Source organism: Populus trichocarpa, chromosome 2 (assembly GCF_000002775.5).
Source record: "Populus trichocarpa isolate Nisqually-1 chromosome 2, P.trichocarpa_v4.1, whole genome shotgun sequence".
Lineage (NCBI taxonomy): Eukaryota > Viridiplantae > Streptophyta > Magnoliopsida > Malpighiales > Salicaceae > Populus > Populus trichocarpa.
This window is the reverse complement of record NC_037286.2, coordinates 6,518,548-6,535,781: the sequence shown is the minus strand read 5'-3', so window position 1 is coordinate 6,535,781 and position 17,234 is coordinate 6,518,548. Positions and strand designations below refer to the sequence as shown.

The window sequence follows — 17,234 nt, the reverse complement described above, 5'->3', positions numbered from 1 at the left end:
TTGTTTCATGATCCGTAAGATTCAATTGTATATTATATATATTATTTTTATTTAAAATCTATATTTAAAAAGGATTCAAAAGCAGTGTAATAACACAACATATTTAGACGTGACAAAATTATAAGTCCAAATAATATGCGTTTGACTAACTTTTAAACCTAATATTTTTTGTTTCAGTTATGCATCGAATTCAAATATATATGGGTCTAAGAGTTGTTAAACCTAACATCTAGTAAGATGTCAGGCTCATTACCTTTAGACTTGAAATCATTTCAGGTCCAATGCACATGAAACTGATAATTATTATAGGTTTCATGTTGGGTTAAGTGACTTTGCTTGTTTATTTTTACGACCCTTAATAAAAAATGTTAAAAATAAAAAATAATCATCTTATTATATCTGTGGATGTATAAAAGTCTTCTAGAGGCTTACTATATTTCTATATGTATTAATATTATGTAAATGATATATATCTCTCATTAATATTGTATAAAAGATATTTATTTCTTATTAATGTTATTAAGGGAATATGTCACTTTAACCCCTCTACTAAAGAAATATGATAATGTTGAGAGACTATATATACTTTTCAAATCACTCAGGTAAGTAGTTCATATTTTTCTATTCTTTAAGAATTCACACTCTTATTACCAGAGCATTTATCACACACAAACAAGAACAAAAAAGTTTATTCAAAGAATTTAAAGTTTATTCTCTTATTTATTGCAATATCTTATTAAAAGTTACTGATTTTATTATCGGAGTATCCCTAAATCCCACAAAATTTTTTTTTTTTTACAGGTGTTGTATCACTAACCACCAACTTTGTGAACTCTTGAGATGAGAATATTGACGTGAACATGTGATTACTTATTGTTCAAACACTAAAAAATATTATTCCTGAGCGTATTAGGTTTTGGAACACCATCAGGATGTTTCATTTACTACATGACTTTTACAAGTTGATTTTATTTTTTTTAATTATAAAAAGTTATAAACATGTCCAATTATAGATAATTGTTATAAAATTGAGTAAGAATTCTGGTTTTATAAAAAATATAAATTTTACATTTTGATTTATGAATTTTAACTTATATTACTTCTATTAAAAAAATTATTTTTATCAATCACACTTCTAACATAAAATTATTTTTATTATAAGTGATTTTGCAGAAAAATAAATTAAATTATGATTTAAAGTTAAAAATCACTTTTCATAGGTGGTTAATAGATCTAACATAAGACTTAAAATTACTCCAACTCCAACTCCAACTCCAACTCCAATCTACATCATATTGAATTGAAGTCACGTTCACTTCATTCCACGCCATAAAATCAAAGCCATGGTCGGGTGCCTCATTATTATCTGCAAAAATGTCTGCAAATCACTTGGCTTTGAATCAAAGTTGGCTTTTCAGAAATCCCTTCATTACCATAAACATAAAAATTGAAGAATGAAAGGAAGCATTGGTGGTCCCCTGGCTAACCCCCGATTTAATTTAGAAATTAATACGGTACCCACTTGCAAGACTATCAAGCCCTGACTTCCTCGGTTGATATATATGGCCTCCCCCACCCCCAATGTTATATTAAAATAAAAATAATTAGAAATCTCCATTTAATTCCTTTTGAATCTCTGCATGAACAACTATTCCTTTTGTATCATTTTCAAATGTTAATAGTGCCTATGGACCATCCAGTTGTGTCCTTCTAGCTAGGATCATCAATAAGAAAATGAAACATTCTCCTATATGGGTTTCGTCCAGTGATAACATGGTGGCATGAAAGGAATCCACCAGCCAAATCTAGCCATTAATAAGGGTACGTACCCTCTAAATTATGCCATTAACTACTTCTGCTGTGAATATCCAGGTTAAAATCAAGTGTTGCTGACTTGACTGTAGCTTCGTTGTCGATTAATAAATTATTGTGATTTTATCTCTTATTATGCTCATGTTCCCATGCAAACGCATGATGTAAATTCAAATGACATGTTGGAATCTCCATGTAAAATCCTCCTCGTTATTGCTAAGAAAAAAAAAAAAAAACACTTCCCATCATAAACATGGAGAAGGAGAAGGAGAAGGACAGACAGTGCCCTTTTGCTTTTGGTTTATTTGAGGATGGATTTTCCTCCTTGCTTTGCTATATCAGTGAAAAGACCATCTTCTGCAATAGATAACCAGGCTACTCCTCGCCAAACAACCCACCACATCCTAAACCTGTAGGCTACGGCAACCCCATGTTACCTGGCAACATTTGAATTGCGAAGCGCTTTAATTTGTTTTGTTTGTCAAGTCTGGGGAGGTTCTTGCAATTTGAGATGGTTTCGGCAATGTTGTCACTACGTTCATGAGTTAGCCATGTCACTTGCTGCTACAAGTTGATCGAGTCATGCATGTAGTGAATTTATGCATTCCTGTTCTAGCATATGTCGACGCAATACAGGTGTCTAAAGGAGCGTGGAGCTTCGTAACCTAGAGTTCCAGTCACGATAGAAGGGCAAGCGAAATGATTCCCAGCCCTTCCCTCCAGTAGATTACTGGGAAAATCTTGAAGAAGATAAATAATAAGAAGAGGTTGAAATCTTTAATTGTTTTCCTGGAAATGGCCTAGACTTGTCCCTGAAATGTTTTATCAGAGACTATAACATTGAACAATGTGGACTGATTATAATCAATTAAGAAATCAAAGATTATTGATTGAAGATCCAAACTAGAAGAGATAAAAGAAATCTAATATTTTATGATTGTTATTTAATTAATTTATTTATTATTTCCTATATTTGTTTGGAATTTTATTTTTTTGATAGAGAGTTTCCAAGGTTTTAATTACCAGCTTGGTCAAGATTTGCAATCTGCCTCTAAAACCATCCTTTCATGTATCTTGTCGTCGGTTTTAGCCTCGATGCATAATCACCAAATAGATACTGCAAATTCGCGATAGAGTCTCTGAGTTCACAATGAAGGCATGCTTTTTTCTTTCCTTTCAAAAAATGACCATTTTATTAAAGAATTGTTGCTAAATTCGAGTTAAATTAATTAGTTGATAAAAAATAAAACAATCTGTTTACTTTTAAATTCATCCGACTTGAAAAATAAATCAAAGGAGCCCTTTTATGCTGAAGAACAATTAGAGAGGGGCAAACCTTATCGTACATGAATATGGTTGAAGTGCTCCCTGTATCGAAAGATAATGGGCGCCCATATCAATGCCCTTGAATACATTAGCTCCTCTTCCCTCTCCAAAGAAATCTCAAAAGACCAACATCCTCTTAAAATGTCCCCCTCTCCAAAAACCCACGAGCGAGCACCCCGCTAAGTAACACTTCAGTTTTTTCGAGTTTTTTTAAATAATAATATCTTTTATTTTTTAAATTTTATTTTTAACAACAATATATTAAAATAAAAAATATATTTTTTAAAAAAAACGGTAACACCAGTTACCAGACATGCTATTGTAAATAAAGATTTCATGGTCCCCCACCCGGCAGCTTTAAAAAAAGAAAGAAAAAAAAAGAACAGAGGATTGAGAGATGAAATGAGGCAAAATACAATGAGAGAATAAAGGAAAATACTTCCTTTAAACATTCTATTGCCGTTGATTAAGTGATGATAAGACCAATTAATCATTAGAAACCCATTCAGTCAAATGGAAAATTCTTGGAAGCCAGAGATATCATACTGTATATATTTATAAACACAGATTCCGAAAGACTGAGTCACAGAATCCCTTTTCTCAGATCCGCCGTCTGATGGGTCCTAAAGCTCTGCCAAATGAATGGCTTGGATTGACTTTTAAGTTGTTAGGATGCATAGTATATTGCTAGACTTTTTTTTAGTCAATTTCTTTTAACACCAAAAAAAAAAAAAATTAATGATAATCTAAATCAACTCAGATAAACTTGATAAGCACATAAAATATTAGACAAGAATACCTTGTTGAATGGGAAGTAAAAGACTACAAAACTTAAGAGCTAATAACCTAACATCAAATGATAAAATAAAATAAAAATCAATTTTTAAAAAGAAAAGTCAAAGAAAAAACTCGAGTCAACCCGAGTTCACTCTACCAACCCGCCATCCACGACATGAGATCATGATTAAAAAAAATTATATAAAAAATAACCTATAAAAAAGAATTGAAGTTAAATAAATTTAAAAAAAAACATTAAAAAAAAACTTGAGTTACTATGGGTTAACTTGACTGACCCGTGACTCGAGATAACTCCACATAAAGGAAAAACATAAAAAAAATTAAAAAACTCAAAACTAATAACCTAATATCAAATGATGAAATTAAAAAAAAAGATAAACTTAAAAAAATATTGGAAAAAAAAAACTAAAACAACCTAGGTTAACTTAACTAACCCGCGATTTGGGATAACCCAATAAATAAGAAAATGATAAAAAAAATAACAATAAAAAGAATGAGGAGCTAAATTTAATTAAAAAAATAAAACAAAATGTCGAGGGGAAAAATAAAAAAGTCAAGTTAAGAAAAGGATAAAAAAAGGTAATTAAAAGAATGAGGACCAAATTGGATAATAAATAAATAAAATAAAATATTAAGGAAAATTTAAAAAAAATAAGAAAGGATTAAAAATGAGCAATTTAAAAAATGAAGACCATGATTAGATAAACAAATAAAATAAAATGTTGAGGGACAAGATTAAAAAAATCAAGAAAAGTATTAAGAAACTACAATCAAGAGAATAAATACCATATTTAATATAAAAATTAAATAAAACCAAATGGAATGAATGAAATTGAAAAAAAATCTTAAAATAATAAAGACTAGTAAAAAGAAGAAGGACCATAACTAAAGTAAAAATTAAATGGAAAGACAACCCTAGATTTTAGCTTATCCTATGCGAATTTAAAGAAGAGGATAAAGTAAAGAGGGGGAGAAGAAAAAAATTTCACCCCTTCAAGTCGCCACAAATTGCACTACACGCGCTGCCCCATTAGTCATGTCGTCATTGGACGCTTTAGAAGACACAACGGTTGAATTTTTTGGCTATCAAAGACGCCACACACACCATTAGAAGGGCAATGTCCACTCGTTGAGAGCATGCTACACATATGCTAGCTATTTTTTATTTTTATTAATTTTATTGTTAAAAGACTGGTTTGTCTCATATTCAAATAGATTATAACATAAAACCATGATGAAAATACCTAAATACCTATTTACCCATCCTTTATTTTTATTTTTTACTTGAAGGGCAACGGAATAATTTTTTTATTTAGAAGATGAAATAATGGAAAAGCCCCTCTCATCCTTTAATTTTTTATTTATCTTTTAAGGATATTTATGCCACTAAACCGTGCAAATTTTTTTTAATAGACTATTATAACCCCCATTAATTTTATAGAACTATTTATAAGAATAAAAATTTCATTGCAGTGCAGCAATCTCTACCATGAAATATATCTCCCCCCACAGTAAAAGAGTGATGGGATTCGGTGTTTTTTTTTTTTAAAAAAAGAAATTAATAAGACTGCAAAGGGGACTAGTGACTCAAGGGAATGAAGAAGGAAGAATAATCCAAGGAGGAAAAGAAAAAGAAAAATATAAAATTAAATAAGACTGATTTTCCACGGTAGAAGTTTGCGGAACACTCATATAAAGAACCTCATCATTCCAATTCCTCCTTTTAAAAAGAAAAGAAAAGAAAAAAAAGACAATAAAAATATATCTAGGAGAAATAAAATCCCACAAATCTCAACAAGTGAAGGAACAGACTCAGTTGCTCGAGGAAGAAAAGCAGGGAAGAAGAAGCCAAAGCAAGCACTAAAATCAAAAGCGAAGACTCGGTATCTATATGGATGAAATAAAGGATATAGAAGCACAATCTCAGTCAACAATCCAGTCAAACCTTCTGCGACCCAGAAATCCCTACTCCATTATCATATGACATTAAATCTTCAATGGTCGGTTTGATGATTAAAGCGTGTGTTCTATTTATTGATTTTTAGATTTTAAATAATGGAGTGAAAAACTATTTTTTTTTCTAATATACCTTGTTAATATGAAAAAAATGTTTTTAAAATTATTTCTTAATAAAATACTTAATCTCTTAATGGTTGAAAAAAAATCATCATGGAATATTACCAACTATATATTCATAATACTTAGTGTATATCAGCATCACGTCCTGCCGATCTCTCTCACATATATTATATTGTAATATGTGTGTGTGTTTTGACAAATACATGATGGCTCTAATTTACTCTTTAATAGGAATATATTAATGTCTTATAGCCTTTATATATATATATATATATATATATATATATATATGTCTCTGTTTTCTTTAAGGTAAATTCTACTTTATTTATTTGGGAACTCCTAAATTGTTTTAAAAATTTCCTCTTTTCTCTTCCTTGATGCCCATTAAACAATGAAAATGCCATTTTACCAATCATCCTTTCCCCTGTATAGGAAACAACCATCATTGCTCCCAACAATCCTTTTCAACCTTAGAAACCTGAGCTTCTAAGATATTCCCTCCTTCCATTCTTTTTCTCTTATGCTTCCCCTCTCTTCTCCCGGTTTAAATACCCCTCCATCTATTGTTACCTTCTTCCCCCCTCCCCTCCAAAGACACACCCACCTCCTCCTCCTCCTCCTCCTCCAACTCTTATGCTACCATCCCATCACTTTTCTTTCCTTTATACTTGCACGGAGAGCTGTTATAGTGAGTGTGAGTGATCAGTGATCCTCCCCTGATTGATTCCTCCCCTTGAAATTAGCACAATGGATCCTTCCTCTACAAATTCTGTCAATGGTTTCTACTCTTTTCTAACCAGAGGGATCGATGATCTTGAACGTGTTTATCTCGCCAACAACTTCATGTCGATTCAATTCCTTCAAAGAGTTCTTTCTTTATTAAGATCTTTTCATTCTCAGTTGACTTTGCTTGTCCAAAAACTCCATTTGCCTGTTGGTGATAAGTGGCTTGATGAATACATGGACGAGAGTTCTAAGCTATGGGAGGCATGTCATGTCCTTAAATCAGGCGTATCTGGCATCGAGAATTACTATTCTGCTGGATTCAATATCACCTCTTCTCTTGACAATCATCGCCATCTTAGCCCCCAGCTCTCTCGCCAGGTTCAAAAACAGAAAATCTTATCCCCATCCCTCCTCTCATTTCTTGATTAATTATACAAGAATATCTAAATTAACATCACAAAAGTACTGTTCTTTATGATATATATATATTTTGAATTCTTGAAACAGGTCATAAGGGCAATTTCCGGGTGTAGAAGGGAAGCAGTGGGATTAGAAGAAGATAACAGAGCTTTAATGGAAACAAGAATCCAACCGCTATCTTTGAGGTTTGATGAGAAGATTTCTATTGAATCCAAACTCAACGGATTCAATGGTTTTCGAGGAGTTCTGTATGCAATGAGAAACGTAAGCTCTTTGCTACTAATGATCTTGCTCTATGGACTGGTCTATTGTTGGCCAGAATCAAGTTTTCTGCGAGGAGGGTACGAAGGGTGCTTGTTTTTTGGATCAGCTTTCATGATCTCAACAGGAAGATTGCAGCAGAGAGTAGCAGCAGAGATAAACCAGATAAATGGGAGGCCAGGGATTCTGCTTTACGAGTTCAGGAGATCAAAGATGGCCATGGAGGAGCTCAGAGGGGAGCTTGAGAGAAAGTGTGGACAAGGAGGAGCTGTAGAGTGGGAAACAGAGGTGGGGATGAGAGAAAGAGTGGACAACTTAAGAGGGTGTTTTGGGGTGTTGAGATCTGGAGCTGAAAATATTATTGGGCAGCTTGATGATTTCTTTGATGAGATTGTTGAAGGAAGGAAGAAGCTTTTGGACTTTTGCAGTCATAGGTAGGTAGGAAGAGAGAGAGAGAGAAAAAGAAGAAGAAATAGAACGGTTGAGAATTAAAAAAAAAAAATACAAGGTAGATGAAGCAGTTGTTGGGGTGGTTGTACCTTTAAGCCTTCTCTTCTCTATTTATTTTTTCTCCTTTTCCTCTTAATTTTCATATATTTTTCCTTTCCCCTTCCATGTGGATTTCTTGTTTGTTACGGTTGCTGTGGTAGTTCTGTAGGTTTTGGTTGGAAACCAAAAGGAAAAGATGTTGAACTGAACGAAGTAAACATGAAAAAGATTGGGCAGTTCAGTTCAGTTAGTTCAGGGAGATCGAGTTATTATGCAGGGACTACGTTGTTACGCTTTTTTGACATGAAAATGAAAATCCAGCTTCTTGTTGCTTCCTACCCATTTATTGCAGTGAAACAACACGAAAGGAAAGCTGCTTCTTGTAGGGAGAGAGAGATACGACATGTTAGAAAAAATCCTTAGATTTTCCTCTTGTTCCGGTTGCGTAGTCATGGAAGTGCTCTTTAGTTGTTGCACTAAATGACCAATCATTCTAGGAGTGAAAAATGATGGAAAAAGGAGACCTAGGACTTGTAGAGAGGACTGTGATATTCCTGGGTTCGCTTTAATTTCAAAAGAAGCCCTCCCTCTTAGCTCCTTAGGAAGAAATCTTTTGTCTGATACGGTGTCTGATACGGGTTCACTTTGAAAGCAATGGAGTTGATGATGAAAGCTTCTTAGCACAGCACTCTTCTTCTTGACATGTCGCTTCTGAACTCTCTATCTTTCTTTATGATAATCATGTTATGCTTGCCAATTTCTCCCCCCTTTTTGGGCTTGGGAAAATATAAAAAACACAATATATATATATATATATGGAGGGTCACTTTCTCTTTTCTAACCGTATCTCATGCTTTTTGTCCCTTGCCGGAAATTCATGCCTTGCTTCCCTTCATGGGTTCCATACGAGTATGCTTAATAAACTAACTAGTAAAATAACGGGGAATAAAAGGAGAAAAGATAACGACAAAATCTAGCTAAATAAATAAAGCTAGCTGCGCCAGAAGCAGGCAGTTTTTGGCAGCAAAGTTGTGTTCCAACAAAGCTGTGGGCAGCCGGCAGCCGGCAGCATACTGCGAATTATCATTACTCTTGAAACCCCAGCACCATGCCTTTAATTATCACAACCAATTATGTTTTTCCATTCCGTCCTTGCAACGAGATTTTAATAACAGATGAAGGAAGCAATGCTAAAAGAAAAAAAACAACCATTTACAGTTGTCCCCCACCTTACCACCTCCCTTGTACGGTGAACTAATCTGGGGTGAGAAGAATAAAGATCCCCGTAAAAGAACCGAGACAGAAAGACACACGATTAGACAAGTACAGAAAGACAGGCGGCCAAGCAAATACCGAAATTGACATGGCTTCAAGCACAGCAGCATATCACCATTTGAATCTGCATTGGGTTCATTAAAGAAGAAGAGCAAGGTCATCACCCAGAGCAAGATGTCATTACAATGTTTTGCATGTTATATGCATTTGATACAGCAGACATCCTGTCTTCCTGTTTAAATCATAATCAACGATGTATCAAAATAACGCCATTTGATTCCGAGCAATCAAACATAAAGAAACTTAGTCCATCATTGAAATTTTTTAAATAACTCGTGATATAACTTTACAATAGGACGTTGTAATAATCCGGCAACATCCCAGAAATTCATTATGGTATTTTACACAAGATGAATGAAGAATAACAAATACAGTAAAACGGGGGGGGATGGATGGGTGACCATGCGGAAATGACAGTAAGCCACAATGGCAAGGAAAAAAGACCTACAGCTGCATGCAAGTTGCCTCTTTTATATATTCAAATGTCAAATCCTGGCATGGCAAACTGAGAAGCAAAAATCTCAACCCGGTTTCGAAGCTCAACAATATCTCTATTGTTATGAAGACCTTTGAGGAAATCCTTTTTTCCATGTTCCCTCTGCACAACAGTAGTAATCTGAGCAGCCTTAAGAAGAAAGTCAGCAATCGTCTCAAAATCAGCCTCTATGCAACCTCTTGATGTCATAGCAGGAGCACCTGAAAAAGGTTAAAATTATGAAAAACTTGGAAATTGAAGAAAGCATGGTCCTCATGTTAACATGATAGTAACTTGACATTTACATGCAGGAATTCAACGCAACGAAAAAATTGGAATTGAAGAAAAAGGAGGAAGCGGGAATAAACATGATCTATTATAAGACCCATTGGAAGCTAATAACATCTCTACTTTCTGCTGAAGAAAATCATTTTGTGCTGGCTTTAAAACTATATCTAATGTATGAAGAAATTTGATTTGAGAATTTTAAACTCAATATACCTATAGGTGGCTTTATATTAATTGGAAATTGAAGCTTGACAATATAACAACTTACCAATTCTCACTCCTCCAGGACAGATCGCACCATTGTCACCAAATATGGCACTTTTATTTAGAGTGATGTGGCACATTTCACACACCTTCTCATAACACTTGCCTGGAAGAAAGAACAGGAAATATGGTCATTAGGAGAGCAAAAGGAACATACAAACACATGCACTGATAATTTTATATATAAAAAAAAAGAGTCAACGTCATGCATAAACACTCCCTTTCTCAGGTGTACTAGGAGATAAAACTGAGAAGAAAAGTTACATAAACACAGAAAGGATGTAAATTTACATAAGCAGTCAATGCTATTTAATTGGCATGAGCACCCCACCCATGTCTCCATCTACTGTAGACTTTGTTGCTATAAAAGGTTTTAATAAGAAGATTCTACAACTATAAAGCTAAAAGGAAAAAAGGAAGTTGAATCAGGAATCATATAGAACTGCTACTTTGAGCAGTGTTTGGAGATAATATAAATATTTTGAGCAGTGGTTTGGAAGGCCCTTGAGCTTTTCCCTCCAATGTTTTCCTTCTCCGGGCAGGTAATGATATATGCACTCACCCATGGTCTGTCATCATCCACTGGGTCCCAATTTGAAATGTGGGTCCCAAGAAGAATCAGGTTATCTTGAAAAGATAAATGATAATTTTATCTAAGACAGGCTTAACCCTAATGCCTACATTAACCCCCTTGGGTATAAAAATAAGTTAGAAGTTAAGTGAAGGGGGATATTCCAGAAAGGGGTTTGCTGCAATTGGATTACACAAGAGAGTAACTTTGTCATTTCAAATGTTCCTTTCCCCATGCTTTGACTTGAATGGTGATGCATATATAGGTGAGTAACGTTTCCACCAGTGGCAATTCAAATCTTCTCCACTTGAATGATTACTCACTCTTCTGCGCAGATACTTCTGCTCAAAGCCAAACTTGGAAGTCTGCATATACTAGAGGTAACCTAGATTTTCTAGTTCATGGCTACCAGAATCTTTATAACGAGAAAAGGCAGTAGAACAGAAATGCACACGAGAATCAAACTGAAACTCAAAGTAGTCAATGTACTAAGAAAATACATTCTATCTAGAATTCCAATGCCACATAATCTCAAGAAATAGGAGCATACTACATTTCAATTTTGAATATCAATATAGTCAAGATGGCGGCCTGCCACCGTGCAAGGTATGTAATCTCATTGTGAGCAGAGTGTTTCTGAGTTTTAAACATCTTATGCTCACAAAAAAAAAGGTTTTAGCATTATGAAACAAGGAAAAATATTGACTAAGTGGAGAGGAGAACTCATTGCTGATCAAGACGAGGCAAAAAATGTGCGGATGAAAAGCGTTAACAAGTAGAACTTGCACATCCAATTTCAAGGGTAAACTATTTAGCACAGATGACATGTTGACTAAAAGTCTAAAATATGATGGTATCTTTGAATTTGTTCTGTTTAGAGCTGACTGTATAGTTTGCCAAAATTCTATATTACAGCACCTAGGAAGTGATGGCAGTTACTAGATCTATGCATTCTAAACACAAATTGCTGATTAATGAAAAAAATTATAAAAAAGAAAGACAATATAGTGTGATGAACCACCTTAAGCTTCATAAGAATATGTAAATTTTGATTCAGCTTTTGTTTTTCCAGTATAACTGGGCCAATTATGAATTTTGGTGGTCATTCTCACAATCAAGATAAAACAGGCTACAAAGAGGTTCATACAAGTGGAAAAATTTAAAAATTTATTGCCATTTACTTGCCGAATCAGTCTACATAATTATGTCTATTCATTTTAAAAAATAACATTTCTATCCATTTTCATAATACATGATTTTCATCAAGCAATAAATGATACTTTACACCCAAAAAAGAATCCATTGACATTGAAGTGTAAAAAAAAAGGGAGGAGGAGGAGGCACAATGACCGAATTGCAAAACAGCTAAAGCAGGATTGCTATTAACTTCAATGCATAAGAAAAAACTAAATCTTGGGCTACTAATGTAAACATTGCGCAAGGATAGAAATATAATACCTGTTAATCCCCAAGTAGTTAGATCCCACAGCAACAAATGGTTATCAGTCCCACCAGTCACGAGTCTGCATTTTCTTCTCAACAAAGCAGATGCTAATGCCTGAGCATTTTTCCTCACCTGTTGCATATATGCTTTGTACTCTGGTGTGGCCACTTGTTTTAAGGCTATGGCAAGAGCAGCGATGTGATTATTGTGAGGACCCCCTTGTGTTGATGGATGGACTGCAAAATTTATCTTTTCTTCAAAATCATAATGGCTGATACCATCACCATGACTAAGAAGCATGCCCTGCTTCCTCAATTTTGGGCCTTTCCTATAAAAAATAATCCCCCCTCTAGGACCTCGAAGACTTTTGTGTGTTGTAGAGGTAACAATATCACAATATTCAAATGGACTTACACATTCCTGTGAAAGAGAGACAAAACAATAGTAAGGAAAAACTACTGAAAAATATTTTGCTAATTTAATTGCAGTTCAATGTATAACTTCTGTCGCACAATATTGTTCGTTCTCAATACAAATATGGACTCAATAGGAAACTGTTTTTTCAGTCATCAAGCACTTCGAAAAAGTATGCTTTTAGCAAATAAATCCACATTACAATCTGAATCCTAATACAAAAACCATGCTAATGTTTAGTTCAGGCATTTACAGCAGTAGGCAAGTGGTAAAGATAAAAAACCAATCAATTCTAAGCTATTAAATTCCATTTCAGGAAAAATAATTGTTCCTGAAAGGATTCAGCACCAGAAATAGAAACAGAATGGCTAGAGAGTTTACTTGAGAAGGGTGTGTATCTATCTGTTATTGATATGTCATTTGTTAAATCACCGCATGTATTTCTAAATGCATCCCAGTATCTTGCTCAGATACAAATTAGAAGTTGTTAAATAAGTGGCAACTCATGAGACTAAAAGCACAAGCTGATCAATCAAGCACTCATGACATTAAGTGATAGATAATTTTGTACCCTATCTTCAAATTCAAAACCGATATCAAAATGATAAATAAAAAGTAGAATGCTCGTGGAAATTATGCAATATCAAAATCTCAAACCTTAGCTGCTACGAGCCCGCTAATGTGAGCCATATCACACATCAAAACAGCACCAATCTTATCAGCAACTTGTCTAAACCTCGCATAATCCCACTCCCTCGGGTACGAACTCCCACCACAGATCAGTATCTTAGGTCTAAAATCCATAGCCTTCTCCTCCATCTTATCATAATCAATATACCCGGTTTGTGGATTCACTTTATATGGCAGACTCTCAAAAAATATTGACGAAGCTGACACATTCTTCCCTCCAGGTGTATAATACCCATGACTTAAATGCCCTCCAGAAGGCGAGTCTAACCCCATGATCCTATCCCCAGGCAATAAAAGCCCAGTGAAAACAGAAAAATTCGCTGAAGTACACGAATATGGCTGCACATTAACACCCCATTTATCAGAATCAAGTCCAAAAGCTGCCAGCGCGCGGCTCCAACAAATCAATTCAATTTGATCAATATATTGATTTCCCGTATAGTATCTGGAACCAGGCAATCCCTCCGAATATTTATTAGTTAAATGACTACCAAGAGCTTCCATAACTGCACGGCAAACAAAATTCTCAGATGCAATCAATTCAATACCTTTAAACTGCCTTTGCTTCTCTTTCTCCATAATCTCATGAATTTCAGGATCCGCGACGGGAAGACGGTGGTTACCCCATGCCCGAACCATGGCCCGACGAGACTCCAAACCCGGATCCATAGCAACCCGTTTGGAAGAACTTGTCGTCGATGATGAAGATGATGATTGAGAACTGTTATCTCTTGGTCTCTTTATACACACTTGATGACCCAAAATGCTAAATTGTTCATCTTCTGTTTGGTTTTCTTCGTTATCGATGTGGGTCTCTTGTTTTTGATCGAGTAATTGCAGTTGAATTGGAATTGAACTTGAGTGAAATCGAAGCGAGAGACCTGATTGCGCTGCTTGTGTTAAATCCATCTCTAATAAAAATAAAAATTGGGGCTTTTTTTCAGGGATTTTTGGTTATAAGTTTTCAGGGGTAAGAGTAGAAACAACAGAAACAGTGACAACAACGTTTAAAGCAATTGCAACGGGAGTAACGAACTCTTAATGTGTTAACGGAGGAGGTTTCCATTAAAATAAGAACAAACCCTAATTTGGAAACTCTTGGGAGATTTGTTGTTTAGGAGTTTGGAGAGGGTTGTTAAATGATAAGGGGAATGAGCCTGGACCGAAAATTGGAACGTTGGTGAATTGACCGGGAATAGCCGGTAACATCAAGTTTAACTCTAGGTGAAGTGTGAGCTCACGTGGACTAAATTGAGGTCAGGTTCAGTAACACCTGACCTGCTTGTTCTTTTTTAATTATTATTATTTTTTAATTATTTTTTTTTAATAAACTTTCAAGTCCGTCCGACCGACCGGCCGTCCTTGATTGAGAGCAATTGTAGTTGGGGCCCAAATGTACAATCTGTCTATGGGCTAAAGCCCATTTTCTTGCTTGCTTAAGTAGACAAAACCTTGCGGTTGCTTGTCCATGGAGTCCTCCTCCTCCCTCTCTCATTGGGATTATTTGGGTTTGTTAATTTTGCGACCTGTTCTCGCTATCTTGTTTGTGTTTTCGTTTATATCTATTGGTATGTATGCATTTTTTTTTTCCTCAGTTTTTCGTTCGTGTGTGACTGTAAATTTGAGGATTTGATTGGTGGAAATTTGATGATCAGGTTGGTTTTTGGCATGGATGCTAGTGCTGGTACATGTGCCTTTGGTTCAAGAGATTTTCGGCCCGCGTAAAAATCCCACCAAGCCTAAGCCACTGACCCTTCGAATATCAAGAATTTATGATACCATTGATCCCCGATATTTCACTCCTGCTGGGTAATTTTGTTCTCCTTAATTTTGTTTATTGTTGTTCATTGATTTATTTTATTAAATTAAGAGTTTAGGTCAGAGTCTGAATTTGAAAGTCCTGTACTTTGATTTATGTAAATAGTTAATTGGATAGTTCCTTTTTTATTACTGTTGTTGTTGTTGTTGTTGTTGTTCTAGGATTTCCTGTTCGAAAACGGGTCACAAAGTGCGGCTCTTAGCTAGAAATCAATCAAGTAATATTGTGATGATGATGACTCAATAACCAGGATTTTAGCTGTACTAGTTTTTATCCGGAAAAACGGTAGTGGGTTTCCAGTTGTTATGCTGATCTTGAATACTACGACAGCTGAGAGTGTTTCATAGAACGACCCACAAGGTGTTTTTCATTAGTTTTATGGATACCTGGTCACGAAAAAAAGCATGAGATATCTGTGGGTATTGAGGCAATGCAGTTATCGTTGAATGGTGGGCTTTAGATGGTTGTGTTCATTGATTTTAATGCCATGGATGTGATCTTTGGCATGCTATATATTTCGCATGGGTTTTGATGGCTTCTTTCGTGGCTATTGTTGGCCTATTGTGGGTTAGATAGTCTATGAAGAAAATGTAAGGTGGATAGTCAAACCTCACATTGAATGCCATATGAGGCCTTATGAGTTGATCGGTTTCACTTTAGATACAGTATATTGTTTTGATAGTTTGTTCCTGGGAAACAATTGTCTTTATCAAATGTGATTGATTGTCATAGTTGCTTGAGAACTCTTTCTTGTGGTGAGGATTTACTGAAAGAAAAGGTCAAGGCAGTAATAATAGAGGGGAGATGTTCCTGTGTTTGACATCGTAGGTTAAGTTTTCCCATGGCTTAGTAAGAAAAGAGGATTCGTCTGGACAATTTCCAGTGACTTGATGGGTCTCAGGTTCTGTAAACAAGTAACTTGGGATGGTTGTTGGGCCTTGCTGTGTTGATTCTTTTGCTCTGCAGTTCATCTCTTCAGCTCATAATCTATGATGCACAGCCTAGAAGACATACCAAGTTGAAATGAAGAATAACCTCCTTTGGTTTGTTACGGAAGATTTGGGCACTTGCATTTGAGGACATCGCATTTCTTCAAGTAGCATAGGAATTAACAAGGTCATGTAGTTTTTGATGCTCAAGTCCAAGAAGGGGAAGAAGGGTGTAATCTTTGATGCTCAAGTTAAGGGGATCTGGGATATAAACAGTGTTCATTGAACAGTATGGATATAGGGAGTGTGTTGGTGAAACGTGAAACACAATGATATAATTAAACTTTCTATTAGCATCTAATGTATTATTGAACGAATATCTGTTAGTAAATTATGAATTCTAATGATAGGATTGGTGGCAATGCAGGATTAACAGCTCTAGATCAGCAGCAGATTGAACCTCTTGGTTTCTTGCTTGTTTGGGGGGGTGGGGTGGGGTTTGGCAGAGGAATAAAAAACCACACCCATCATTGGTTCCCATTAGAGAAATCAAGTTTCAGATGATCATAGACTTATCGGGGATTGTGCTTGTACATACGTTTGCCAATACCCTGAAGTTGCATTGATACAAAAGTCAGTTGATCACAGCAGGTTTCCCAATCTGAAGTTCCATGATGTTAATTGTTCGAGAAGCCAGCTTCAATCTGAAGTTCCTTGATTCCAGTTAATGCTCCACGTGTCTTTGTCGTTGCTGATTGGTATTTTGTATCAAACGAATTTGTGCTCTAATGAAAAGCTCTTTTAAGTAAACAAGCATTTTGTGGCTTCCAAAGTGCATGTGAAAGAGTAGATTTAGCTATATCGTGTCATCAGCTCATGATAGATATCAGTGTTTAAACATAAGCACAGATGGGGTTTGACTTCTTCTAATAGCTAGTTTATAAATGATTCTAGACATCAAGGAGCTGGTAAAAATGGCTTGACATGTCCCAAATAGTAGGAACCAAATCTTGCTTGCATTGAAGACAAGGAATTTGCATTGCGTGGTTTCAACTTTCAAGTCAAAGAAACATAATAATAGGTTGCAGGTCTCG

General features: G+C 35.2%; 3 protein-coding genes across 3 annotated transcripts; 2 read left to right on the top strand and 1 right to left on the bottom strand.

The window, feature by feature from the left end:
• Positions 1-6,386: 6,386 nt before the first annotated feature.
• LOC7495125 (uncharacterized) lies at positions 6,387-8,610 on the top strand. Its single transcript, XM_002302230.4, has 2 exons — positions 6,387-7,119; positions 7,249-8,610. Exons 1-2 carry the CDS (start codon positions 6,763-6,765, stop codon positions 7,858-7,860), a joined length of 969 nt encoding a protein of 322 aa, XP_002302266.1. The 5' UTR covers positions 6,387-6,762; the 3' UTR covers positions 7,861-8,610.
• An 870-nt stretch (positions 8,611-9,480) lies between these two features.
• On the bottom strand, positions 9,481-14,547 carry LOC7463188 (serine hydroxymethyltransferase 7). Its single transcript, XM_002300986.4, has 4 exons — positions 13,360-14,547; positions 12,303-12,708; positions 10,278-10,379; positions 9,481-9,942 (listed from the first exon to the last, which is right to left on the bottom strand). Exons 1-4 carry the CDS (start codon positions 14,299-14,301, stop codon positions 9,725-9,727), a joined length of 1,668 nt encoding a protein of 555 aa, XP_002301022.3. The 5' UTR covers positions 14,302-14,547; the 3' UTR covers positions 9,481-9,724.
• Positions 14,548-14,753: 206 nt separating this feature from the next.
• Positions 14,754-16,953, top strand: LOC7495124 (uncharacterized). Its single transcript, XM_024595434.2, has 3 exons — positions 14,754-14,960; positions 15,048-15,201; positions 16,568-16,953. The coding sequence occupies exons 1-3, from the start codon at positions 14,861-14,863 to the stop codon at positions 16,596-16,598; spliced, it is 285 nt and encodes a 94-aa protein (XP_024451202.1). The 5' UTR covers positions 14,754-14,860; the 3' UTR covers positions 16,599-16,953.
• Positions 16,954-17,234: the final 281 nt, after the last annotated feature.